The 23,450-nt window shown below is 40.1% G+C and overlaps 3 protein-coding genes and 1 long non-coding RNA gene across 5 annotated transcripts in view; 2 read left to right on the top strand and 2 right to left on the bottom strand.

The window, feature by feature from the left end:
* LOC6493655 (protein naked cuticle) overlaps positions 1-2,312 on the bottom strand; it is a 40,387-nt gene extending 38,075 nt beyond the window's left edge. Inside the window, exon 1 of one of the 2 annotated variants that reach the window (XM_014908995.3) lies at positions 851-2,312. In XM_014908995.3, the coding sequence (XP_014764481.1) occupies positions 851-914 (64 nt within the window). In that variant the 5' untranslated portion in view covers positions 915-2,312. The remainder of the gene's footprint in view (positions 1-850) is intronic. The other variant, XM_001958134.4, reaches the window with a different exon arrangement.
* Positions 2,313-13,945: 11,633 nt separating this feature from the next.
* Positions 13,946-14,954, top strand: LOC123257175. Its single transcript, XR_006507163.1, has 3 exons — positions 13,946-14,116; positions 14,173-14,207; positions 14,289-14,954. It is a non-coding gene; the product is annotated as an uncharacterized LOC123257175 (long non-coding RNA).
* An 829-nt stretch (positions 14,955-15,783) lies between these two features.
* On the bottom strand, positions 15,784-19,235 carry LOC6493653 (UDP-glycosyltransferase UGT4). The gene is made up of 4 exons (XM_001958132.4): positions 18,415-19,235; positions 18,165-18,359; positions 17,588-17,801; positions 15,784-17,534 (listed from the first exon to the last, which is right to left on the bottom strand). The coding sequence occupies exons 1-4, from the start codon at positions 18,858-18,860 to the stop codon at positions 16,476-16,478; spliced, it is 1,914 nt and encodes a 637-aa protein (XP_001958168.1). The 5' UTR covers positions 18,861-19,235; the 3' UTR covers positions 15,784-16,475.
* A 209-nt stretch (positions 19,236-19,444) lies between these two features.
* Positions 19,445-21,828, top strand: LOC6506299 (sideroflexin-2). Its single transcript, XM_001958131.4, has 4 exons — positions 19,445-19,994; positions 20,050-20,318; positions 20,605-21,143; positions 21,207-21,828. Exons 1-4 carry the CDS (start codon positions 19,979-19,981, stop codon positions 21,364-21,366), a joined length of 984 nt encoding a protein of 327 aa, XP_001958167.1. The 5' UTR covers positions 19,445-19,978; the 3' UTR covers positions 21,367-21,828.
* Positions 21,829-23,450: the final 1,622 nt, after the last annotated feature.

A 23,450-nucleotide genomic window follows, 5' to 3' on the forward strand; every position in this document is an offset into this window, starting at 1 on the left:
ATTTTCTATCGGCCTGTTCTATTTTTGTGTGTCGTTTTCCCTGCCACTTCCCCACAAAACCGAACCGATTCGAACCTTCTCCTGCCGCTTCCTCCACAAAGACCACAAGCGACCGAAAGATACAAACGGCTGTGTGTATCTTCTAGATAAAAATGCAGCCGGGGGATTGCCTACATTTTATTTTATTTTTTTTTTAACTTCTTGTTCGGTGTAATTATTGGAAAAGGATGTGGGAGAAGCCCTTGACTGAATGAACTCCGAATAGATAGATCTGAGAGTACGAGCGTGTGTGCGAGTGGCTGAGCAATTGTTTAAAAAAAAAAAGGTAATATTTTAGATCCTCAATCCAGATAGTCGTATGGTAATGGGGCAAAGGTCTCTGATAAGCGGCAGCTCGAAAATGAAATAGGAAAACCTTTGGGGATTAACTTGGCATTCAATACGATTTACGGATAATGGGTAAATAATTATTGGTGATTATTTTTCTTTTGCTATTGTATTTCTAATTTATTTCAACCTTTGAGCTATAATATATACAACAGCAAAGTCTTCTTTAAGACAAACCCTCTTTCAACACAAATCCTTGCAAACTACGAACCATATCTCACCATCACCTTGCAATTAATACCTCATATTTAAGAGATTTTCCACTCTATTGTACAAAGTATTTAATTTAGTTGGGTATCTTTTGAAACAAATTGTTTCCTTGAATGCTATCATCTCTCCCTTGGCCACTCCATTCAAGCAACTTTGGCACTCCCAGGGAGCATTAACATCCATCTTTCCTATATCTGCTGCCAACTATCTGGAAATTCACTAAACAAGTTGAGAACGCTTGGCTTTCGCTTACCTGAGAATTGTTTGTAGCCGCCGAGAATTTTATGCTTCCACCATTTGACAATGTTGCCCGCCATCTCTGCCAGAATATATATATATGTATATATTTCTATATATATTTGTTGGTATGTCCGGGAGGACTGGCAGTGAATGCAGTTACTTGGTGATTTCTTGAATTTTTCGGCTGTTTCTTCCTTCTGTTGGTGTTTTTGGATTTTGGGTGGGTGGTTGGTTGGGTTGGAAATTTACGAGTCCTGCGAGGTGGCGGATGGAGGATGGAGGAGAGGACCTGCACCAAGCACAGTCCAAAATGTTTTACGGCCTTTGTGTGTTGGGTTGGGTGAGTGTGTGTTGGTTTGTGCGTCTCGCTTCCACACGTCCGTCCTTCCACACCACTGTCCTCACTCTTTCTCCGGCTGGATATCCTTTTGTGTAAAGATCTAAGGACCTGGAGACTAATATACTCTCAGGTAGAAAACTTCTACCGTGTTTATGCGCTGCCGCTGGGCGACCTTAATTTGTATCTGGTATTATTTTCGACTGTGCGGGTGGTGGTGGCGGCAGAGCTGAGCTGAGCAGAGCAGAGTTACCGACGACGACGTCGCAGGTTGGTGGTCGGGGGGAGGTCGTAAAAGTTTTTACAGCTCTGATGTGCTGCATTTTAGTTTAATTTGCGCATATTGCGCTGGTGTATTTGATCTATACGTATACGTATTATTCGAGGTGTGTGGATATGTATCTTGCAGATACTTTTGTGCCCGCTGCGCGCGTAATTTTAATTGTAAAACATTTTTGCCGACTCGATTTGTTTTTCGCTGATGTTATTGTTGTTTCTCTTATTGTTGTTGTTATTATTGTTGTTGCACGACACAGGGGCAAACGGCGACGTAAATAACTTGGCGTATAAACAACAAAATGTAACAACAACAACACACACACACTGGGTACTATACTCGCAGTACAAAAACAACAATTGCAAAAAGGCGAAACACGATTTATTTCCAAACGATTGCGAGACGCGACTGCGACGTCGACTGTGACTGCGACTGCGACTGCGACTGAGACTGAGACTAAGGCGGCGACGTCAATTTTTCGGAGGGTGGCGGCCGGCTGTTTTTGTTATTGTTGTGGGGGCGGTTTTGGCTTTTCACACTTGATTTTTTCACTTTTGCGTATCTTGCAGATTTTCATTTATTCAATTTGCTTGAAATAAATATTATTTGTTTTGTACGAAACTTCACTTGGTCACTTGGTCGGTCAAGTTGTTGTTTTGGGGGAAAACCAAAGTACGCGTATCTTCTAGATATCTTTCGATGTATCTCGAAACTCGAAGCACACGCGCGACTCACGTCCTTCTGCCAAGATGAACGAAAACAAACTGAAAGCCACGGAGTCGCCCAAACCTTACTCGCCTCACTCGAAAACACTCAAACAGAGAGCCACAACTGAAATCCACGAGATACGAAAACAAAAACAAACTGTTCGATAAACTACAGTGGGTGTTTTTGAGATACTTTGCTCTCTGGCCCTGTTAATGGTCTCTCGGTTGCTCTCTGCCACTGTTAATCTCGCGGATTCGCTGTTAGGTGGCTCTCTTTCGAACTTACACTGTTGTTCTCCAATTTCGAAAATGCAGTTAGTTGGTTTTTAAAAAACTACTTATTTAAAATTTTAAATTTTTTAAAAAATATATGCCTGCTCATGGTAGTACATTTTTTTTAAGTATTTAATTTTCAACGTTTTTTATTGTTTTGATTTATTTATCAATAACTTAAAATTAAATAAATTAAAATATATTTTATATTGCTTCAAAATGTTAACATATTTTGCTATATTTTTGAAGAATGAATTTATCCTTTATTTGGGATAAAATAACATTTGTTTACTTAAGAGAGAGTAAACAGCCCCTCTTTGGGGCTGTGGCAATTATTTCCCTGACCATATCCTTCAAAATTTCAATAAGCTATTAATAACTGTTGAAATTTTGAAAACTGTTTAACACATTTTAAATCATTCAAAATTTCTATAAAATAGTGGCCATCTATGATGAATAATTAGGGATTTTTTAAGAAATTTTTTAAACACACTTTCGAAGATATAAAATTTTAAATTGCTTTCGTCTAGGATAGTAAAATTTATACGTTTATTACTCTAAGTTTATTGACTAACATCAAAATAAGTCATATAATTTGATCCTACATGAAATAAAAACCATAAACTACGAATCTGATGGTATCGAACTTTTCAAAAATACAAAAGCAATTATTTGTGCAACATCTTCAATTGTTGCAACTGCCACGCCTCAAAATGGAATCGAAGCTTTCTTTTCTGCCCCGACACGTTACCTGTTTCTTTCGATTCGGTCGGTGCTCGGCTTCCATCCAACGATTTTTGATTATACACATGTATGGATAATACCTGGTTTTAATTTGGCTCTATGCATAGTGGCGGCTGAAAAAAATTTTGATTGTTTTTAAATTTGAGCTCGACTGCTGCCTCCTTCCACGACCTCTTTTTTTTTTTTTGCTTCGAAGAAGCCGCCTGCTGAGCTTGAACATCAGGGCAATTACCTACCAGCAACCAAAAAAAAAAAATAATAAAGTAACCCCAAACCCAAACTCAAAACCCGCCGATAATAACAGAGCAAGGAGAATCCTGAATTACGCTGCAGAGAGCAGGCAGGCAAAAGCGAAAAAAAAATTATAAAATAAAGACGAGAAACACAAAGCTCTTTCTTTCTGCGGCGATCACAAAGCAAGTGGAGGAAGCCCGCGGAGCAAGATCGGCTTGGCTTTAACCCATTGGGTTCTAAAGTGGCTAAGGTTTTTTATTATTTATTTCCACTAAGTCCTGGTATAATTTCAAGCTAATTTCTTACCAATTAAGACTTGTTTTAGGTTAATATTTTTATAATATAAGAAGATGACTAAAGATTTAAATACAAATTTATTATTATACTCTTTAGAAATTACCATTAAAAATATTTTTATAAATTAAAATATTTTAAAATCTTTGAAACCTACAGTATTAATAGCAATCGATCATTAATAATTTTCCCAATCATATGTTTATTAATTCCAGTAGAACCCAATGGGTTAAACATGCCCTCGGGGGTCCTCCGGCTTTCGCACCGTAAAACGTTTTCGGCTTTCGGTATAATGGCGCTGTAATTGAAGGAGAACACGCGATCAGAGGGGACCAAAGGAATCCGGGGGCATCCACAAAGGCGGCAAAGGGTACCTCCTTCTAAGAGAACCAGAAGGGTTTCGTCTCGATTCGTTTTGGGATTCTTCCCCGTAGTCTCTTCTTCGGGATATCTTTTGTTCTGCCTTCGTCATCCATTGATCCCGTCGTCTTAATTTCATGGGGTTGTGTGTCTCCTGTTCGGATTCTATAATATAGTATTCCCTTCCGATGCGGGCCCCTCTGATTGATGTCAGGGAACTGTCCGATATTGATTTATGTTTTCTCCGATTTCGCATCATCCAGTGCACTGTGTCCTGCCGAAATTCGTACACCATTTTGCAGCTTTATGTTTGACAAAAGTCAGTCTGTGTGTGTCAGCATTTTCACTCTGACTGCAAATGTAATTACCAAAAACGAGTGGGCCATGTCTGGCCTTTGGGTTTTTCGGTTTCGGCGGGCGTGGAAGGGAGGCTGTCGGTCATATGTGGCCACTGGCCGGGATATGGGAGGCTGGCTAGGGGTCTAAAGGGCCTCTCTGACATTTGCCCCTATAACGATGACTGAGTGATGGCCATGGCAACTGTCGCTGTAATTGACAGGGAAGCTGTATTCGATTCGCTCAGTGCCATTTTCCCCTTCGTTCGGCCCTCATCTCTCGAAAAAGCCCCATATTCGCACACATATTGGCAATGCTGATGAGTTTTTGAAGGGTTAGATGAGTTTATGTGTATTAGGGAGTTGATTAGGGTAAAGGCATTTTGGCTGCAGGAGATAAGCCTAATTGCCTTGTCTGGAATGAGATTAATGGGAAATATACAGCTTTAAGTCAAAATAATAATGGGAAAAACTTTGATGATATTTTCACATGAATTCCAGTATTTAGTTTTCCATTAAACACCTAAGAATTTTCATTGACTCCTCTAATTAAACTTCCTAAAATGTACATACATTTTATACGTATTTATTTTCAAAACAGACTCTAAAATAATCATTTCCCGCCCTTTACTTATTTAAATTCCTAGAAGAAGCCCCCAAATAATGGTAATATAATTTAGGAGCAATACACATCCACTGATTATTTTTCTTTTTCGGATTCCATTAAACCTTCAACAACATTCGGGGGCGCTGAGTCGATGTTCCCAATTTCCCAAATATTTTCTGAAAATTATGAGGCGAACATAAATTAGATACGTAGATACATTTCCAACTTGCGTCACACAAAAAAAAATCATCGCTGGATTGCTCGTAAAACTCATTAAAAAATATCTATATTTATTTTTCAGTGATCGACTGGGCGAAGAGTTTCCAAATAATATTTTTGGAAGTCGTAAAATTGTATGAAATCGAATAGAAATCATATATTTATGTATGGGGCGGGCCGGGCCATGTACATCGTGAAACTATTAAATAAATTAAGTTTGTTGTAAGTGCTGGCCATAAATATTTATACTTTATATGTTTGTCGTAAAATTCAAATGAAGTTGTCCCTCGATGACGGTAAATATGTATGTATGTATTATATGTGGGTTGATAATGAAAGAGAGATGATTGGGAGGAGTGCGACGCGTTTATAAACAAATTTCCAAAGCAATTATGAATTGTAGTTTTTGGCATTCCCCAACGACTGACAGGAAATTATATTGTAAGGCCGTAAAACTGACAGGCAGGCCCAGAGAGATCTTCGGGCCCTTCGTAACATGTGCACCAGGCCGTTTGAAGTCCCTCAAATGACTTTTACCCAGAAGTCGTTAAAAAAACGACGAAAATTTCCAATTAATTTTGATAAACGCGAGCCGGGGCCCACCATCCACCAACCATCAGAAAAAAGTGCATTCGAAATGAAGGAAAAATTTTGAATGTACGTTGCCCCAAAGCGGAAATTGAAACTGGGCATTGATTGGAAAAGCACCGGCAAGGGGGACGTACAACCAATTGTTGCTTATTAGGCCGAAATCATTAAAAGTCTATCCAAAAGGCAACAAATTTTTTGTCTACAAAATGAAGCCATTTCAATCAAGCATTTTTATGACCATTTTTTCGGCGCTTTTTGCCTGTCCGCCTTTTTTTTTACGATTTTACATTTACAAGACTCCGCCATCCATCGATGTCCATCAAATATAGAGACTGGGTCTGTTATATTACCAGATTAACCAGATTAATGATGCCAAAAACATGATGGGAAGCGATAGATTAAATGGAAGACTATAAAACCGAATTAAGTGTGGGGAGGCGGGAGTTTCGGGACTCTACGGAATCTATTCGAGGGAGAATGATCAAAGACTGCATCTTTGTAGCATCCAGAAACATCTCAAGTATCTGGAGTTTATAGTGCCATTTCCCAGAAGTTCATTTCGAAAATATTTGAAAAATTTAAAACTTTTTTGAGTTCCCATAACAGTCCTAAAAATGTAACTTTAAGAAGTGATTATACATATTTGTGTTTCTTATAATTTTTTTGAAAGTCAAGCCAATAAAACTCAATTATTACCACACAAGAAATCTTGATGGCACCACCTCTCAAGCACAGAAAAATTAATTTATGCATTTTCAATTATTTTTCCACACATTTTTGTTGAAAATACAATTTACCATTTATTTTTCGCTCCACTCGTAAATTACAGACGGCGGCTGCTATTGAGGGTGGGGAGTTCAGATTTTTTTTTTCATGTTTAGGGGGGCCAGGCGAAAAATAAAAATCATTTTTTAAAGTGCCCAGGCATCTAGTGTCGTCCCCCCGTGGGTCTACAAGTCTGAAACTTGTATCTTGCATTATCTACGCTGCCGTATCTGATAATGATCAACTGCTGGCCGACGCCTCAGTTGCCGCCTTTTTTCTTTATATATTTTTTCCTTTATTTCGGCATTTTTTTTCCTCTCCCTCTTTTTTTTTTTTTTGTTGCCTTTTAATTAAACGCTCAAGCCGCGAACGGAGCTCAACTCACTGGCTGTCTGGCAGGCTGACTGTCCGTCTGTCCGTGTGTCCGTCTGTCTGGGAGTCGTGCATCGGCGGCTGCCCCTTTGAGGGAGGTTGCCGCCTCATTCAGTCATTCATGCCGTCATTGCTTCATTATCCATGCGCACATCACTCAGCGAAAAATAACTCACACTCGGGTCCGGGACAAGAGCCCCGATTCCATTTCCAGACGTAGATCCATCCCGAGCTCCGTCCACCATCGCATCCATTTGTATCTTAGGGCCTTGAGTGCTCGAATCAATTTTCTGAAGCTTTTCAAATATATTGCTCTCAAGATTTCCATTTCAACATGTTTTTCATTTCAATAAAAAATAAATTGAGAACATGTTTATAATTGTGTATGGAAGTTTTAATTGATTTCAAGAGCCAAGGCATTATAGAATTTTGTTCTCCTTTGCATTCAGTTTATTAATCAAATTTATATAATAAAAATAAATAAATCTTTCTGAAATTCTCAAATAAACCGTAACATAATTTTCCAAAAATCTCATTTTAGTTAGTCTTAATCAAATGAAAATATGAAGCTCTCTCCCTGTTTAGTTTTAATTAAATTCCCATGTTGATTCGGCTGCTCCAAATGCAATTATGCACTTAGAGCTGTAAATCTTAGACACGCACCACCACACACTACCAACCAGCACCACAATCTACCCCAAAATTCATATGTTAATGGCTTTATGCGTCACTTGCATCCTGGCGCATTGCATTCCGGCTTCGGCGTGGGCGCCTTGTGCCTCACTCTGTGGCACAGTCTGTCTTTGGTCCGCAGACAGTCTGCAGATTGTCGGTTTCCCTCCTGGACAATATGGTGGGTGCCTTGCGGTTTTCTGATTTATAACATTGTTTACACGCCATGCCAAAAAGTTTGATTTACTGGCCACTGGGATGGCGGCCACACGTGTGCCCATTTGATTGCCATAACTCATACGCCACGTTGGTCGCACCAAGCTTGGAAAAAGGACTCACGCATGCGTAGTGGATACATAGGTGTTAATATTGAAAGAGATACATTTTTAAAAAAATCTAAATAAGATAAACGAAAGCTTTTAAAATTATATACTACCCAAAAACATTTTCCCATAATAATGTACATTTTCTTAAATTGTATAATTATATGGATCATCATACAGTAATCCCCCTCCCTCTGGGCATCCTTTGTCTAACCTCTAATTAACTTGGAAATTTCTATATTTATCTCGAATTTATCAAAGTCTTGCCGCCCGTTTCCCTGCGATTACACATGCATTTGCCATATAACTAACTGTTCACGCTGCATCCGCAAGCGCAACCATGAAGACGACGATGATGATGATGATGATGAAGTTGATGCTTGATTAGCTGGACAGACAGGCTGACCCGATCCTCCACCTACCCCCCAACCCTGCCACTCCCCCTTGGTATGAATGCTCATTTGAGCATGGCCCGCAGGCGGCAACCACACACACACAACCATACACACCCCAGCACTGGCACACCTTTTGAAGTTGCGCCGACATTTCAGCTCCAAGTCGAAGCTCTCCGGACAGCTCGGCCACATCCACATCCACGTCCATGTCGAAAGCCACCCGTGCGAAAAAAATGAGATAAAACCATGGCCAAAACTATTTAGGCCGATAGTGGGGAGTACTCTTTCTTTTCTGAATTAAAATTGTGAATTAGTATCGTATAGTGGATAGTGGATGGATATAAAGCTTGTGAGAAAATAGTTTGTGGTAATAAGTAAAAGAATAGTATAAGCTTAACAGAATTTTCTAAAATTCAAATCTTTAAGAATCATTATGTTATTATTATAAGTTTAATGAAAGTTTCTTAAAGATTATGTATTTTCAGCTATTTCTTATAAAAACTATGAAACGGCACCCCCTAAAGATATGCTACAAAAATTTTAAAAAGGATAATGAGATACTCATTTCCCCAAAGTAAGTTTTTCCTTAAACTGTATTATTCTCCAAATGTTCTGCCAAAAGAGCCAGTTTGTTGGTAATACCTCAACCCGTCAAGAGTATTGAAGATAAAACTCAACATTTACGGCAAATCGGTGGTGGCGGCTTGCCGCTCTTATCAACTTGTCCGAAAGCTCTTGCGCTCGTTCAAATCAATTTGAAGCGGTTGGCATCGGCGGCTTGAAAGCGGTATCGTCATCTTGGACACAGCACCGCCGCCACACAGCACCACACACATCGATTCGGTGGGTGGCGGCAGTAGTGACGCTGTGGTACGGTGGTACGGTGGTGCGCAATGCGCATGCGCGGCTGCACCAACCACCCCGCCGCGCAGAAATACCTCCCTTCTTGTTGAATGTTTTTATTGTTTTTTTGTGTGTGTTTCTGGGCCCAGCTGTTGTCGGCTTTTTGCCGGTCTGTTGCCTTTACTTTGTTCTTTGCCGTCAGCATTTAATGGTTGAATTTGCTCACTCGATTTTTTGCTTTTCGTTTGTCGATTTCGGTTTTGGTTTCGGCGCTGTTTTTTCCCCCCATTCTGTGTGTGGCTTTTTGTTTTGTAGTTGCGGTTGTTTTTGCTGCCTTTTTATTAAATTATTATTTACTTTTATTACAAAGCGCTACGGCGGCATGGCAAATTGATGCGATATTTCAATTTGTGACGCCCGCCGACTGCCGACCGCCGCCCGTCTCACGCCGCCTGCCACCTTCCGCTTGCCGCCCCGGAACAACAAAGGCAAATTATTGTGTGTAGAAAATAAATATATCAATGGGGCCGAGACGAGCCGCTGCTGCTGCGCCTACACTTGAACTTCAAAGCGCCTTCCCAACCCTTTTTGCCAATAAAATTTCTACGCTACCAAAAATAAAACACACACCCATACTTACACCCTGCAAATGCCTTGACTTCAAAGCAAATTAGTGGACGAGGAGTGGGTGGTGGCGGGCGGTCGGGTCTCAAATCTCTCGCATAAACAAAAGGCAATTGAAATGCTTCTAAAAGAGATTTTTGCTTTTTGTATATTTGCTGCTACTTAAGTTGGTAGACCTGCTGTCCCGATCCCGTCACCGACCCGGCACCCCGACACCCGGACACCGTAGCCCCATCATCGTCCCGGCGATTTGTTTTGCCCGTCACTTTTTAATTGTTGTCAACCCACACACAGAGAATAAAGGCATAAGAGCTGAGCCAGCACTGCGAGAAATAAAGTCAACAAAAAAAAAAATAATTATTGCCTGTTTATTTTATTTTTTATATAGAAAATCTGGCCATTTTTTTATGTATTCTAAAACTGTGTTTTATGAGAATTGGAATTTTAGGCTACTAAAATTAGTAGTAAAAGTAATAGTAAAAGTAGTATTAGTAGTAGTAGTAATAGTAGTAGTAGTAAAAATAGTAGTTGAATAACTAGTACCATATTCTGTGAAAAAAGTAATGATTCTATTTTTAATTTTATAATAATATTTTGAGATACTTAAGTTGATGATTATTTTTAAAAAGAATTATAATATTTGATGTTAAATTTATTAAAGCACAAACCTTAAGTAACGCTTAAAGAAATATTTTTGTGTCCTGAAATGAAGTGCCACAATAAATACCCATTCCTATTATAGACTTCATATCACAATATCTTTATTTTTTCCAGTGCATAGATGGAGCATTGGACATGGAGCCGGGCGCACCCAAGTCGGGCACATGAAAAAGACATCAAAGCAAATCTTGACAAGCGTATATGCCTCTTATCTGCATCTAGCAGTGGCAGTGCGAGGAGAAGAGGAAGTGGAAGAAGGACAGGGCCGGGGACAGAGCCAGGACAGTATGAGGACCGATGCAAAAGGCACACCCACACAGACAGAGACTCACTCCGACATACACAGGAAATGCCTTCCGCTGTACTCGGTTTCTGGTCCACTCCTTATGGGATACATTTCCTGTCCCGCCCAACGTCCTGCTTCCTACGTCCTTCGTCCTCTGTTCTATGTCCCTGGTGGCAAACACATGAACAACTTTTAGCCGTGTTCGAAATTCGAATGCATTTTAAAGTTGGCAACAAAAACAACAGCGACCGTCATAACTATGACAACCGCAATAAAGTTGTGCCCGAAAAATACTCAAGTGTTGGACCATGGAAAGGACTGTTTTTGGTCAACAGAATTGGACTTTTGCTAGTCAAATAAAGGACATAAGGAGACTTGTTGGGAAACTTTTCAAATCTACAAAACATGCAAGTTGCAAAAGGACGAGGGACTAATAAATATAAATAAAGCAACTTGCCTAGCAACTAGCACAAAGCTAAAGCATTAATTAAATAATTTATTCAAATTTAAACTTTTAGTTTAGTACTTAGAATGTTTTAAAGTTAAAGCAATAAAAAATAGGCATATATCCTGATAATCCTACCTTTAGATTTCTGTCTTTAATGGACATTGATTGAACTCATAAAGCCGTCAGCAGGATCTCTGAAATCCGAAATCAGGACCCTTAAAATTCCCCCTCCAATTTATACAGCCCACGGGCCCTGCTTACTTATTCTGCTGTTGTTTTTACTTGCCACTGCAACAGCTGCCACATTTTGTTTCCTTTTTCTGCCGCTCCTGTTGACGTTTATGCAAATTGTGTTGTTATTTTTTGTGTGTCATCCAAAAAGGACCAAAAATAAAGAATATATTTTCAAGCAGCAAAAACCAGAATTCTGAAAAACTCCCATCCTTCCTCCTCCAATCAATAAATGTAAATCTGTTCACAAACGAGTCAGTTTCGAGGAGTTGCCTCTTCGGTTTCGCATATCCTTTGAGATATCCATTGCCTCCTCACATATTCCTCACATTTAATTTAATTTGTAAATTATAAATCAGGGATTGAAGAGTGCATCGGTGGAATATGGGGACATCTAAATCATCGGGCTACTGCTCCATTTACATCCTGGAAACTTTGTCCTCTCCCGGTTGCGTAACTCCAAAGTAATTAAATTGAAACGGAGTGCAAAATGTACACAAAAGCCGGAAACTGCATGCGGGGAGAGGGAGTTCTGGGGGCGTGGCATATGTTCGTTTTTGTCAGAGCACTGGAAGAAAAATATTGAATGCATTTTGGCATATTAATTAGATTTTAATCAAGAATATTATAAATCATACAGTTCAGATCTGTACGTCAAGTTGAAAATATTAAACTTTTGGTTAAAAATATGAATACTCTTTTCCAAGTGTATTGCATGGGACTTTCCATGGCAAAAGTCAAGTGTGTTCACAACAAAAGTGTTGAAAATACTGAGGGGGCGGAAAATGCAGCGGGAAAAGCAACTGGCAACATGTTGACAGCACACACACTCGCACACCCCACGGGCTGCCCCCCCATCGTCCTGTCTGTTCGGCCTCCGTGTACAAAGTTATAGTTATGATGATTGTTGATTTAGAGTTTTTAGTTTTAGCTTGCCAGATGGGCCAAGGAGGGATTTGTGTAGCATGCAATTAATTTTGTAGCCCCAACTTCAAAGGAACTGAAAGGAGCCGCCCGTGGACAGATGATGACAACAACTCGGCAGCTCCGTCAATGGGGGCCTTTGATGCCACTGCCTCCCCATGGATCCCCCATAGCTCCCCCGAGACCCCTAACATCAGCGCTAATGGAGTCGATGTGGCGACGAGGGCGAGGAAGCCCCTGCCCAGGCCGAAACCAATCCAAACTCTTTCTGCTCTGTTCCCATGGCCGTAATTCGAGACCTTGGAATGTCACAAATTCTTAACGTGCACTGAGAGAAATCCAGAACCGATCAGAGTATTAAAGATAAAGAAAAGACTGTATCTTCCAGAATACCTTAAACAATCTAGGAACAAAATATTTTGTAGATATTTTGTGAAATTTTCTGAGGGATCCCTTTCAATAATCGTGACGAATGCCGAGAAGTGCAATATGGCCCCCAGAGATGGCTATAACTTGGCCAATTTCCATCCGATTCGTGAGCGGAATACCTTAAACGATTTGTAGATCGATTTCTCTTGATTCTGCATCAAAATCTGAGAACATAATATTTTTTCGATTTTTTCTCAAATTTCTCCCTTCAAAAATCTAAGAAACGCTTGGAGCCCCTATATGGTCCCCTTCGAAGACTATATCTTTGGCGATAAACATCCGATTCTTGAGCGGAATATCTTAAACAATTCGTAAATGGATTCGAATTTGTAGATCGGTTCTGCATTAATCTTCATCAAAATCTAAGAACATAATATTTTTTAGATTTTTTGTGAAATGCTCTGGTGGCCTCTTTCAAAAATTTAAGAAACGTTTGGAGCCAATATATGGCCCAATTCGAAGACTATATCTTTGGCAATAAATATCCGATTCTTGAGCGGAATACCTTAAACGATTCGTAGATCGATTCTACATGAGTCTGCATCAAAATTTATAAACTTAATTTTTTTTTAGATTTTTTGTTAAATTTTCTGGTTGATTGTTCTGAAGGGGGCCCTTCAAAAATCTAAAAAACGCTTGGAGCCATGACTATATCTTTGGCGATAACGATCCGATTCTTGAGCGGAATAGCTTAAACAATTCTTTCCTTGGCTTTTCTTGCAATATCTTAGATTACTGAATTGTTTTGATTTTTGATTGATTGATTTTTTTTTTTTACATTTTCGGATGATGCACCTTTGTATCCTTGCACATGTCCTTGTATCCTTCTACTTTGTGTATGACCACAAACCAATTCAAGATTACTTCCATCTTTCATCCAACTAAAAAAAACAGAATATTAAAAATAACAACTTTCTCCTCCTCGTTTCCCTAGAGAGGGGTGGGGAGGGGGACATCCCCAAACGAATACAAAATCAACAAAAACTCTGGATAAAAAATTCATAAAATTTACTCTTCATTAAACGCATAAAATATTAATTTAAAAAAAACGCCCTCCTCCTCGATTCTCATAAGTTGCACTTAAGCTATCAAAAAAAAGGAAATAATTTTATTTTTTAAAAAATATTTATAAATTTTATATTAAATAAATACTAAAAATACTAAATGAAAACATCGCCTTCCTCCTCGCTTCTCATAGGGGGCACTTAAGCAATCAAGAAAAATCAATATTTTTAGTTTAAATATTATATTTTAATTAAATATTAAAATTAATTAAATACTAAATAAAAACAGCGCCCTCCTCCTCGGTTCTCATACGGGGCACTTAAGGTCCGTCAAAATTCAGAAAAAATAAATAATTAAGTTAATTTAAGTTGTATATTTAGACCTGTGTCCTGATCCCTGATGGCCATAATCCAAGGTAAGGACGATTAGCTTATGATCTAGACTAAGTCCTTTAGACTTTTATTAACCCTCTTCCGGGTTTGCTTCCTCATTCCAGATACAGCTTGATCAAGATCGGCAAGAAGTTCAACTAGGAGGCCTACGACAAGGATTGCAGCCACTATTCCTGGGGGATTCCCTTAAAAAACGCCGGCAGGGCATAAGTGCCCCCAGCGATGCCCATGTCTTGGGCAATTTCTATCCAAATAGTCATCAGATGGATTGAATGGACTAAGTTTTATACAATAATAAATTCCTATTTTTTTTTTCCAGTGTAAGACTAACTCCTGTTGCGGTTGACTGCACTGGCCGCCTGTCAATTCGAGAAGTCGTCACTTGGCTCCACTGCTCTGCTTGCGGTTGACATTCGCGACGATGGTTGTCATGCCTATGGCCTCCAATCCGCTGGAATTAAGTCCATTCCCAGCTCCACTGCCACTGGCGACCTCCTGCTTCCTGTGACAAGTGTGGCTTTGATGGGTGGCCAATTCGGGACTATCTCTTTGAACCAGAACATCAGCCCACCTCCTTGGGGTTTAAAGTTTCCATGAGATGAGTGGGTTACAAGAGGTCGAATTTGATGGCCTTGAATGTTACAATAATAGAAGCTATTGTTTTATATTTAAATTGTAAGGAATATATAACAGATGCTGTAGATTTTAAAATTGGGAATTTTTAGTTATTATTTAAATCACTCTTAAAGAATAAACAGAAAATTACTTGTTAAAAGTATTAATCCCCTGAGATTGCGGTTTACCAAGGTCCATGGCTCCCTGATTTGGCTCTGATGAGGGTCTGGGGTTATGGAAGATGTCATGGGAATACCATCGCGCGTCATGTCACTTGTGGTTTCCATATCAAATATCCGATGCCCAACCAAAAATATGCGCATAAAATAAAAGGGGGCTGGGGCTGGGAGGGAGAGAAGCTAAGCGAATGCAGCCAACTATAGAATATAGTATCCATATCCTTTCAGGGTGCTCTTGTGCTGCTTTACCTTGGGCATACACATGTGCATAATTACGCTTTTATTAACGTTCAGCCGGCGGGGAAGCCAAGTGAAAAAGTGCCACCCACCCACTAGCCCCTTTTGTCTACGTGGGCGGACTGTTGAATGCAAACAGGTGAGCTTTCTGGTACGTTGCAGCAACAACTGGCGCGTCCTGGCACATCCGCACAATCCTTTGCGGAGCATCCGCTCTCCGAGCACATCCTCCTCAGAGACACTTGAACCGCACTCGGCTTAAATGAAGTGCACACGCCGTCATGCACATCAAAGCCTGCCGCCGCCTTTGGCTTGGCGCAGTCAACTAATTAGACACGCCCCCTGCCTAGCAGTCCTGGCAGCCATCTGAAACCATAATTACGGCTAACTGTTCTCCGGGTCTCTCCATCTCGATTAGAATGGGCACTAAAAGTTTTTCCACATTTGCCTTAAATCGAGGACTGTTTAAATGAAAATGTGGGCTCAATTATTTAATTAAGGTGGCAATTAAAAACTATCCTGAAGGAGTTTCTCAAAAGGGTCTTAGGCACTTAAAAAAATGATCAAATCCTCTGATTAAATTATTTTTTATTTAACAATCCATACAGCACTTTATGAAATATTCTTAACCTAAATTATCCAAAAACAAACTAACCCTGTCTCAGCTTAAGCCCCGTAAAGTAAAAAATTTCAGTACTTAAAAAAATCATTTAGATATAAAATCCTGATTTCTTTTTTAGCTGAACCTTTGCAGTTGAACCACAATTATTGTTTATTGTTTTAAGTTTCACTTTGTCTTTTAAACGGGTATACGGGTTTGTCTTTTATATGGGTGTTTCAGTCTTTGAATTTAAATATTTAAAAAAAAGGATATTTGCGACGCGGGCCCTGACCATAATATCAAAAAACATGCCAATATACTTTCAAAAAAAATATTTTAAACACAATTTGCAGAGTAACTTTCAAAAAAACAATCAAAAGAAAATATATATACATATAATAAACTTTGTAACTTAAACTAATCTAATCTAAACAACTAAAAAGGTCTGTTCACACAATTATCAACAACAAATTATTCTTAAAACTAGATACGCGGTATATATGCTACTATATACTCAAGGGGATTTAAGTATTCCATTGATAAATTCCATTATTCTCGCCTTTTTGTCATAAAGTTTGTAAAGTATTAGAAAGAATCAAAAGAACACTCTCATCGCCTATGTTACGATTTAAAAATAGTCGTCCTAGAGAGATATACAATTAGGAGAACCTTCGTTCTGGGTTATCCTCTGGTGATGTTTTGCCTTCGCTTGAGTATATCCGCTGCTGGTTCACGTACAGCTGCAATGGCGATACCTGGCCAAGCAGATGAACTGGCGGCGGTGGTGTCAGATCCAGTGGAGTGGTGGACGCTGTGGATAAGCTTGTGGGCGAGGTGGAACCCATGCTTGAGGAGCTGGACCTGTTAGATAGCGACTGAGCCGATCTGGTTCTGCGGAGAGGCTCCGCTGAAGCTGAAGACTTTCGGCTACCTTGCTCCCCATAGCTATGAACTCTACCCACCACTTTAAGGTTGGTTCTATACGGCGGCTGACTCTGCGCCGCTTGGCTGTGGTAGGACTTCCTTAGAATGCAACAAATGGCCAAAAATGGCACTATCAAAATGCCGCAGAAGCCGAGGGCAATAATTAGAAAAACATCAATGCCTTCGATTCTCCAAAAATTCAACGTATTGGCATGGGATTTAAGGTAATCAGCTCCCCCAGAGTCCAAAATGAGCTGAATCTTTCGAACTGCTTTGGCGGCTGGCGAGGAGTCGCGGCTTATCAGCCGCTCGTTAAGTTGGCCCATCTTTTCCACGTAGCTGCTGTTCAGGGTGAGCTGCCTGATCCCGTGAAGCAGAGCGTCGTAGGTTATGGCATCGTAGCCCACAGTTAGCGAGACTCCATGGTGTTGCAGTCTCTTGGCCATCACCTCCTGCTCGGCCAAAAGGGGAATGGCAAGTATTGGCTTTCGTCCCACGACTGATTCCCACACACTCAGCTGCCCACAGCTGCTGATGAACATCTTCACCTGTGGATGGACTAAAACCGCCTGCTGCGGAAACCAATCCGCAATAAGCACATTCTCCGGCAGCTGCAGATCCGGTATAAACTGCTCTGTTTCCCATTTCAATAGAAAGTGAAACTCCTTGAGATGCCCAAAAACATCCACAATAACTGAGAGCTTCTCCAGCGGCAACTGAGCTGTCTGGACATCGGCACCCAAACTAAAGTAGATCACCCCACTCGGTGAACTTTTCATGAATGATTCCAGGTGCTAAAAATGGAACAAAATTAAGGTAAAGAGGAGTTACTAAAGCACTTACTTACCTTTGGCAAGATGAGTTCATTGGCATTGGTCAAATGCAATCCGCCCACCTCCACCATGTTTGGCAAATAAGCTCGCGAATAGTGCAGACCTGGATGGGAATTGATTAGGGCCAGGCTCAAGTTCTTGGTGAGATCTCTATAGAGCGGTAGCTCCTTCACGAGTAGCTCAAAGTGGTTCGTGTAAACTGATTGCTGGGAAATCAAGTGGAAAAAACTGCAAAATAAAATGTAGCATTTAGAATAATTAGATAAAGATAAAATACAATTGGAGCTTTTAAAGCTTTTGAAACAAAATTAAATATACGTTCGCATTGGAAATTAGGTTTCGCTTTGTTGACTTTGATATTTCATTTAGAATTCTAATTGCAGGGTAATTAGATTCAAATTCCAGCTTTAAATAGATTTTTGTTCAAGTATTTGTTGTGTCAGAACAGACACTCATACTAAGATTGCAACAAACATTCATGAAATGAATATTAAAGATAAGACACTCCAAGTATGACAGAAACTTAAGATGACAATACTTAAAAGTTTAAACTCTATCTTGAGTCTAAATTCTAGACTTTACTGTGCGTACTTGTAGGTCAACCGTTCAAAGGTACTCATCAGCGAGTTTACAATCCTCTGCCTGGTATTCATCTTCTCCGTAAAGGGCAAAAAGTTGCTGGGATCCAGGGACGAAGATTGCGGATTGCCAAACATATTATTGAGCCAGGAGTTGGCGTCGGTGGGGCTGATTGCAACGGTGGGAATACCATAATAAAAGGCCAATCTAAAAGCATGAAGAAGTTAATGGAATGAAGCTTGTAGAGATTCTCTAAACACACCCTAACAAAGCATCACTTAGGAACAAGTCCACGATGAGCAAATCGAATCTCTCGCCGCTGGTGAGGAGCTTCCTCACTTGGGAATCGGACAGAAGGATGTCCACGTTGGTGGTGCCGGCGTAGATTAGCCTGGTGAACCGTTCCATCACACTCTGCGCGTGCATCTCCTCCGCCTCGAAACTCATGCCCATGTCCAGCCAGTTTTCCCTCAGCCCCTCGATCCGCAGCTCCCTGATCCGAGGGATTTCCCAGTCCACGCCATCCTGAGCAGCATGTGGACTAATGAGAGTCACCGAGTGGTTGCCGGGACTCTCTACCAGCTCCTGGAGCAGTTTTCGTCCAAAGAGATAGTGGGATTTCCAGACACTGGGCAGGACTGCCAGGATATTGGCTCCCGAAGCCAGGACAACGCAGAGCAACAGCGAAACTATCTGCAGGAGACGCATTCTGGATTTGCGATTAATAAACGCATAAGTATTCGAGTCCGCAGTCGCAACAGCAACAGCAGCAGCCGAATCCGCATCCGCGTTCGTGTTTCGCGGGGCCTTTGGTCTTCCGGTTTTTTGTGCAAAAAAACAACACAAATACAGAAACAAGAACAGAGAGCCACACGCAGACACACACACAGGGGTAAGCCAGAAGCCTCTTTTGAGGCGTCTATTATTATCTTCCACAGAGGCTCGATTCTCTGCTAGTTGACACCATTGTTGGATGGCCCAATATCCCCGGCGTTAATTAAACACACAAGTTGATATAAAAAGTAAATATTTTCTTAGCATCGAAGCTGTATTTGTTATCGGTTGTCTCACATCTCTTATAGCTATTGACACAGTGTTGCCACATTTTCCGACGAGGTAACGGCTAAATAAGTTTGAATTTTGCTTAATAGGATAAGAGTTTCTCATCTGAATTTTAGTTTATATTTAGAAGTATTGCTTAATTGCAGTTAAAGATTTAGATTTTTATTAAAAATTATGTTTTAACCAGGGCTGGCAATTAATAACCCCTGGTATTTTGAAACATTTTCAAACATGGTCACATTGATTGCATTTTTGCACCCCCTCTGCTTCTTGTTCGGCTTCTCGCTGTAAACAATTTGAAATTTGCATTTATTCGCCCCGCTTTATTCACTTCCTAATCATTCTAAATTGCTCAACAAAAGAATCACTTAATTAAGTAATAGCTGTTGCCGAAAACGGACTAGTTTTCGAGACAGACAAGCGCAAAAAACAGCAAGAAAACAAAACAATTTTGGCATTTTGGCAAAGTGCCAAAAAAAAAACCGACAAAAAAACGGGGGACAAAGAATCTGCATTGGGCATTAGATGGCAGAAAAGTAGAAAAAGTGAAAAGAACAGCTGGCAGACCAGGTGCGTGGCTAGGATTCGGATCATTTGGCTCTAATACTCGGCCCTAAGCAAACACGACCGTTGAGTGGCGAACGGACAGAAACAAGAACAAAAACAAGAGCCATAAACCGGCAACAACTGAAAGTGCAGATACAATTCATGCTTACGTAAGATACTCGTAATAACTGGCAGTTGGGCAATCAATCACCTCCAAAATGTCGCAGCTATCAAGTAAGAATTAAATACTTAAACTCTTTAAATAAAATAAAAATATTTTCCTTTTTAGACTTCATTGATGTGGACAAGCCCCTGTTCGATCTCAGCACCTTTTCGGGGCGATTCGAGTACTATGCCTGGATGACAGATCCCCGGACAGTAATCCTGTCCAGCGATCGGCTGCTCCAAGCCAAAGCCATGATCGAAAACTACCGACAGGGCAAACAGTCGCCGCAGGTGATGCCGGAGGAGGTCCATTACAACATGAAGCTGTATAGTTCGGCCTTTCATCCGGACACTGGCGAGCTGCAGAACTTTTGCGGCCGTATGAGTTTTCAGGCAAGTCTCGTGATGGTTATCGGCACGTGGATCCCTAAAATAGAAGCGTCTGGCGAAGCGTTTGTGAATGGGTTGCCAAAAATATAGAAGAGGCACGAAATTAACACAAGTTATCAGGGTTTTTTTTAGGCATTTGTTTATCTAATAGTGCTATAAGTCATTATAGATAGGAAGAGATTATGAGGTCTCCTTTTTTAATCTTAAAGCTTCTTAATATTAATGCATAGAACTACAATTTAAAATGTATATTTTGTTGGATAGTGTACATAATTGCTTCTTGTTTTAGGTCCCCGGTGGCATGTTGATCACAGGCGGAATGCTCGCCTTCTACCGCACCGTGCCCGCTGTGGTGCTCTGGCAGTTCATCAATCAGTCCTTCAACGCGGTGGTCAACTACACGAACCGCAATGCCAACTCTCCCACCAGCGTTACACAGCTGGGCGTGGCATATGTCTCCGCCACGACATCGGCCCTGATCGCGGCCATAGGATGCAAGAACTACTGGTCGAAGAAGGCGTCGCCACTGTTCCAGAGATTCGTGCCCTTCGCCGCCGTGGCTGCCGCCAATTTTGTCAACATTCCGCTGATGCGACAGAACGAGATACTCAACGGCATCGAAGTGAAGAACGAGGATGGGGAGGTAGTGGGCCAGAGTCGACTGGCGTCTGTTAAGGGAATTGGTCAGGTGGTGGTCTCACGGATCTTGATGGCAGCTCCAGGAATGCTGGTCCTGCCGCTGATCATGGAGAGGCTGGAGAAGCTGCCCGCCTACAGGCGCATCAAGTGGATAAATGCTCCCTTCCAGACCCTGATGGTTGGGTGCTTGTAAGTCGTTAAGATAACTACGTAATATTCCTCAATAATAATAAAATTTCTTATCAATTTCAGCCTCTGCTTCATGGTGCCCTCTGCCTGCGCTCTGTTCCCGCAACAATGCTCCTTGGACACGTCCACCATGCGCACCTTTGAGCCGGAACTCTACAAGGAGATGGAGAGCAAAACTGGAGGCCTGGTGCCCAAGAAGGTCTACTTCAACAAGGGTCTATAAGCTCTGCCCGATATCACCTAAGGATTGGAGAGGAAGGACAATAATTTTTAGGGGTTTCTATGTCGTGTATGTGTTTTATGTAGCATTTATTGTATCAGACGCGCAATTATTTGCCATTGTTCCTTGTTTCTGTTCAACTGTCCTAGTCGGTAAGCTAAAAGGAATCTCAAGCCTGTGCCCAGGTTAAAACTTACAAGTATGCGAAATAGGAAATTGGATATTTGAAATTAAAAACAAACAATAACTCACTTTGTACTTAATGGTTTTCTGTAAAGGTATTACTAGTCCTTGTTCCTATTGGTTCCACACTTGCTTATAGTTATAAAATAATAATTCCCCCAAGAACAAATCACTGTCGACAACTATTAGCTAACAAACTAATATAGAGAAATGGTTTATGGTTTTACGTTTAGAACTAATTTACTCACGTGTTTGAATAATAAATGTTAAATAATAACTCAAGTGGACTATGGGTTTTAAAAACGTTGTTTATTAGTTATGCTCTTTTATCCTGTATAGGTATATATATATATATATTTCAGTATATATAACGTTGCGGGCTTCGTTTATTTAGATATTCAAGTTTCATTCATCGTGTTGTAAAGTTTACAAAATGTGCAAAACACAACTAATTAGCGTAGAATATTCGTTTTCTGAAAAACATTGTCAGAAGGGGACACTTCTTTATTGTTCGACCGGGTTATTTAACGATCGGGCGTTTCCTCGAAGCTGTTGTGGCTTTTAAATTCTCTTGGAGTTTTTTCTCCGCAAGTTTTCCGCAAGGTACAAGTTCGATACAATATCGCTTAATGTGGTATTTCAGTTTCATCTAATTTTGGTTTGTTTTTGGATTGGTTTTTTGGCACTTTCGCTTCCAATTCGAATTATGAATGTATCTCGGGTGCTAAACATTGATGGAAAAATTCAACACTCAGATGCTCAATATTTTAAAATTGTTAATCTTAGGCTAAAAAATACTTTTCTTTTCGCCTTGTGCCGCTAAAAACTTGAATTTGTCACATGAATCAGCAAACATTTATATATTTTCATAATACATTTTTTCCATTTTCTTATTTATCAATTTATCAGATATCAGATAAGTGGCAAAAACATTCGACACACAATTATTCAAATATATTTTGGTAGTTTTTTGTGGCCATATATCATTTGGGTTTTTGGTTTATAAAATGTCTTCCGACGCCATTGAAAAGTTGGCTATTCTTTATTTATACTGACTGAGGCTTTCAATAATATTATGTTGGCAATTAAAATTTGTTTCCTGCTTAATTAATTCGCAGTGCCGCTGGGCACTTGACTGGAAAAGCTCATTCAGCATCGAAGGGGTTTCTAGCGATGCGATTTTCCTCTCAAACAGGAACTTCGATCCGTACTTAGCTGCCATTAAAAACATCGCATAATTACATATGTTTAAAAATAAGGTAACCCCTTCGAAGTGGACAAGATATATTCGTGCTATTATCCTTTATATCCTTTAGAGGCCACTTCTAATCGGATCTAAAACAAACACTCGTACAACCCATTGCCACAATTGGACTTTTTTTTCCTGAGCTTTAAAATGTAGAATATTCTGACCAAGTGCTTTCCCTCCAGCATTCCCTCCACCATCCTCCACAAATCGAATCAGTCAAGCTTTATTTAGAAGCAAATCCATAAAAGTTATATCCATCCTATGGCCTATCAAATGGTATTAATTTGTTTATCAAATTCTGTATCAACTCTCAGGCTTCTCTACATTTATATTTATATATTGTTTTTATATTGCGCACAGCCTTATTTTTCCAAACAATTTATGTTTTTCCATTTTATATTAGTTTTTTTAATTAAAACCATTATGTATTTTTTTGGTTTTTGGTTTATTTGTGTTCTTGAAACGTCACCTGATTGAATTTTGTACCAACATTGCCTGACATACCACTACATTTAGATATTCTTTACATAACAAATAAGTTGAAGCATCTATTTTGCAGATTGCTGTTCTAAAACTTTAACATCTCATCCATATAGAAAATGGTTCCATCTTTAAACGATCCTACGATACCGCCCCTAGATTATCGTTGTGTGGT

This window comes from Drosophila ananassae, chromosome 2R, assembly GCF_017639315.1.
Source record: "Drosophila ananassae strain 14024-0371.13 chromosome 2R, ASM1763931v2, whole genome shotgun sequence".
Taxonomy (NCBI): domain Eukaryota; kingdom Metazoa; phylum Arthropoda; class Insecta; order Diptera; family Drosophilidae; genus Drosophila; species Drosophila ananassae.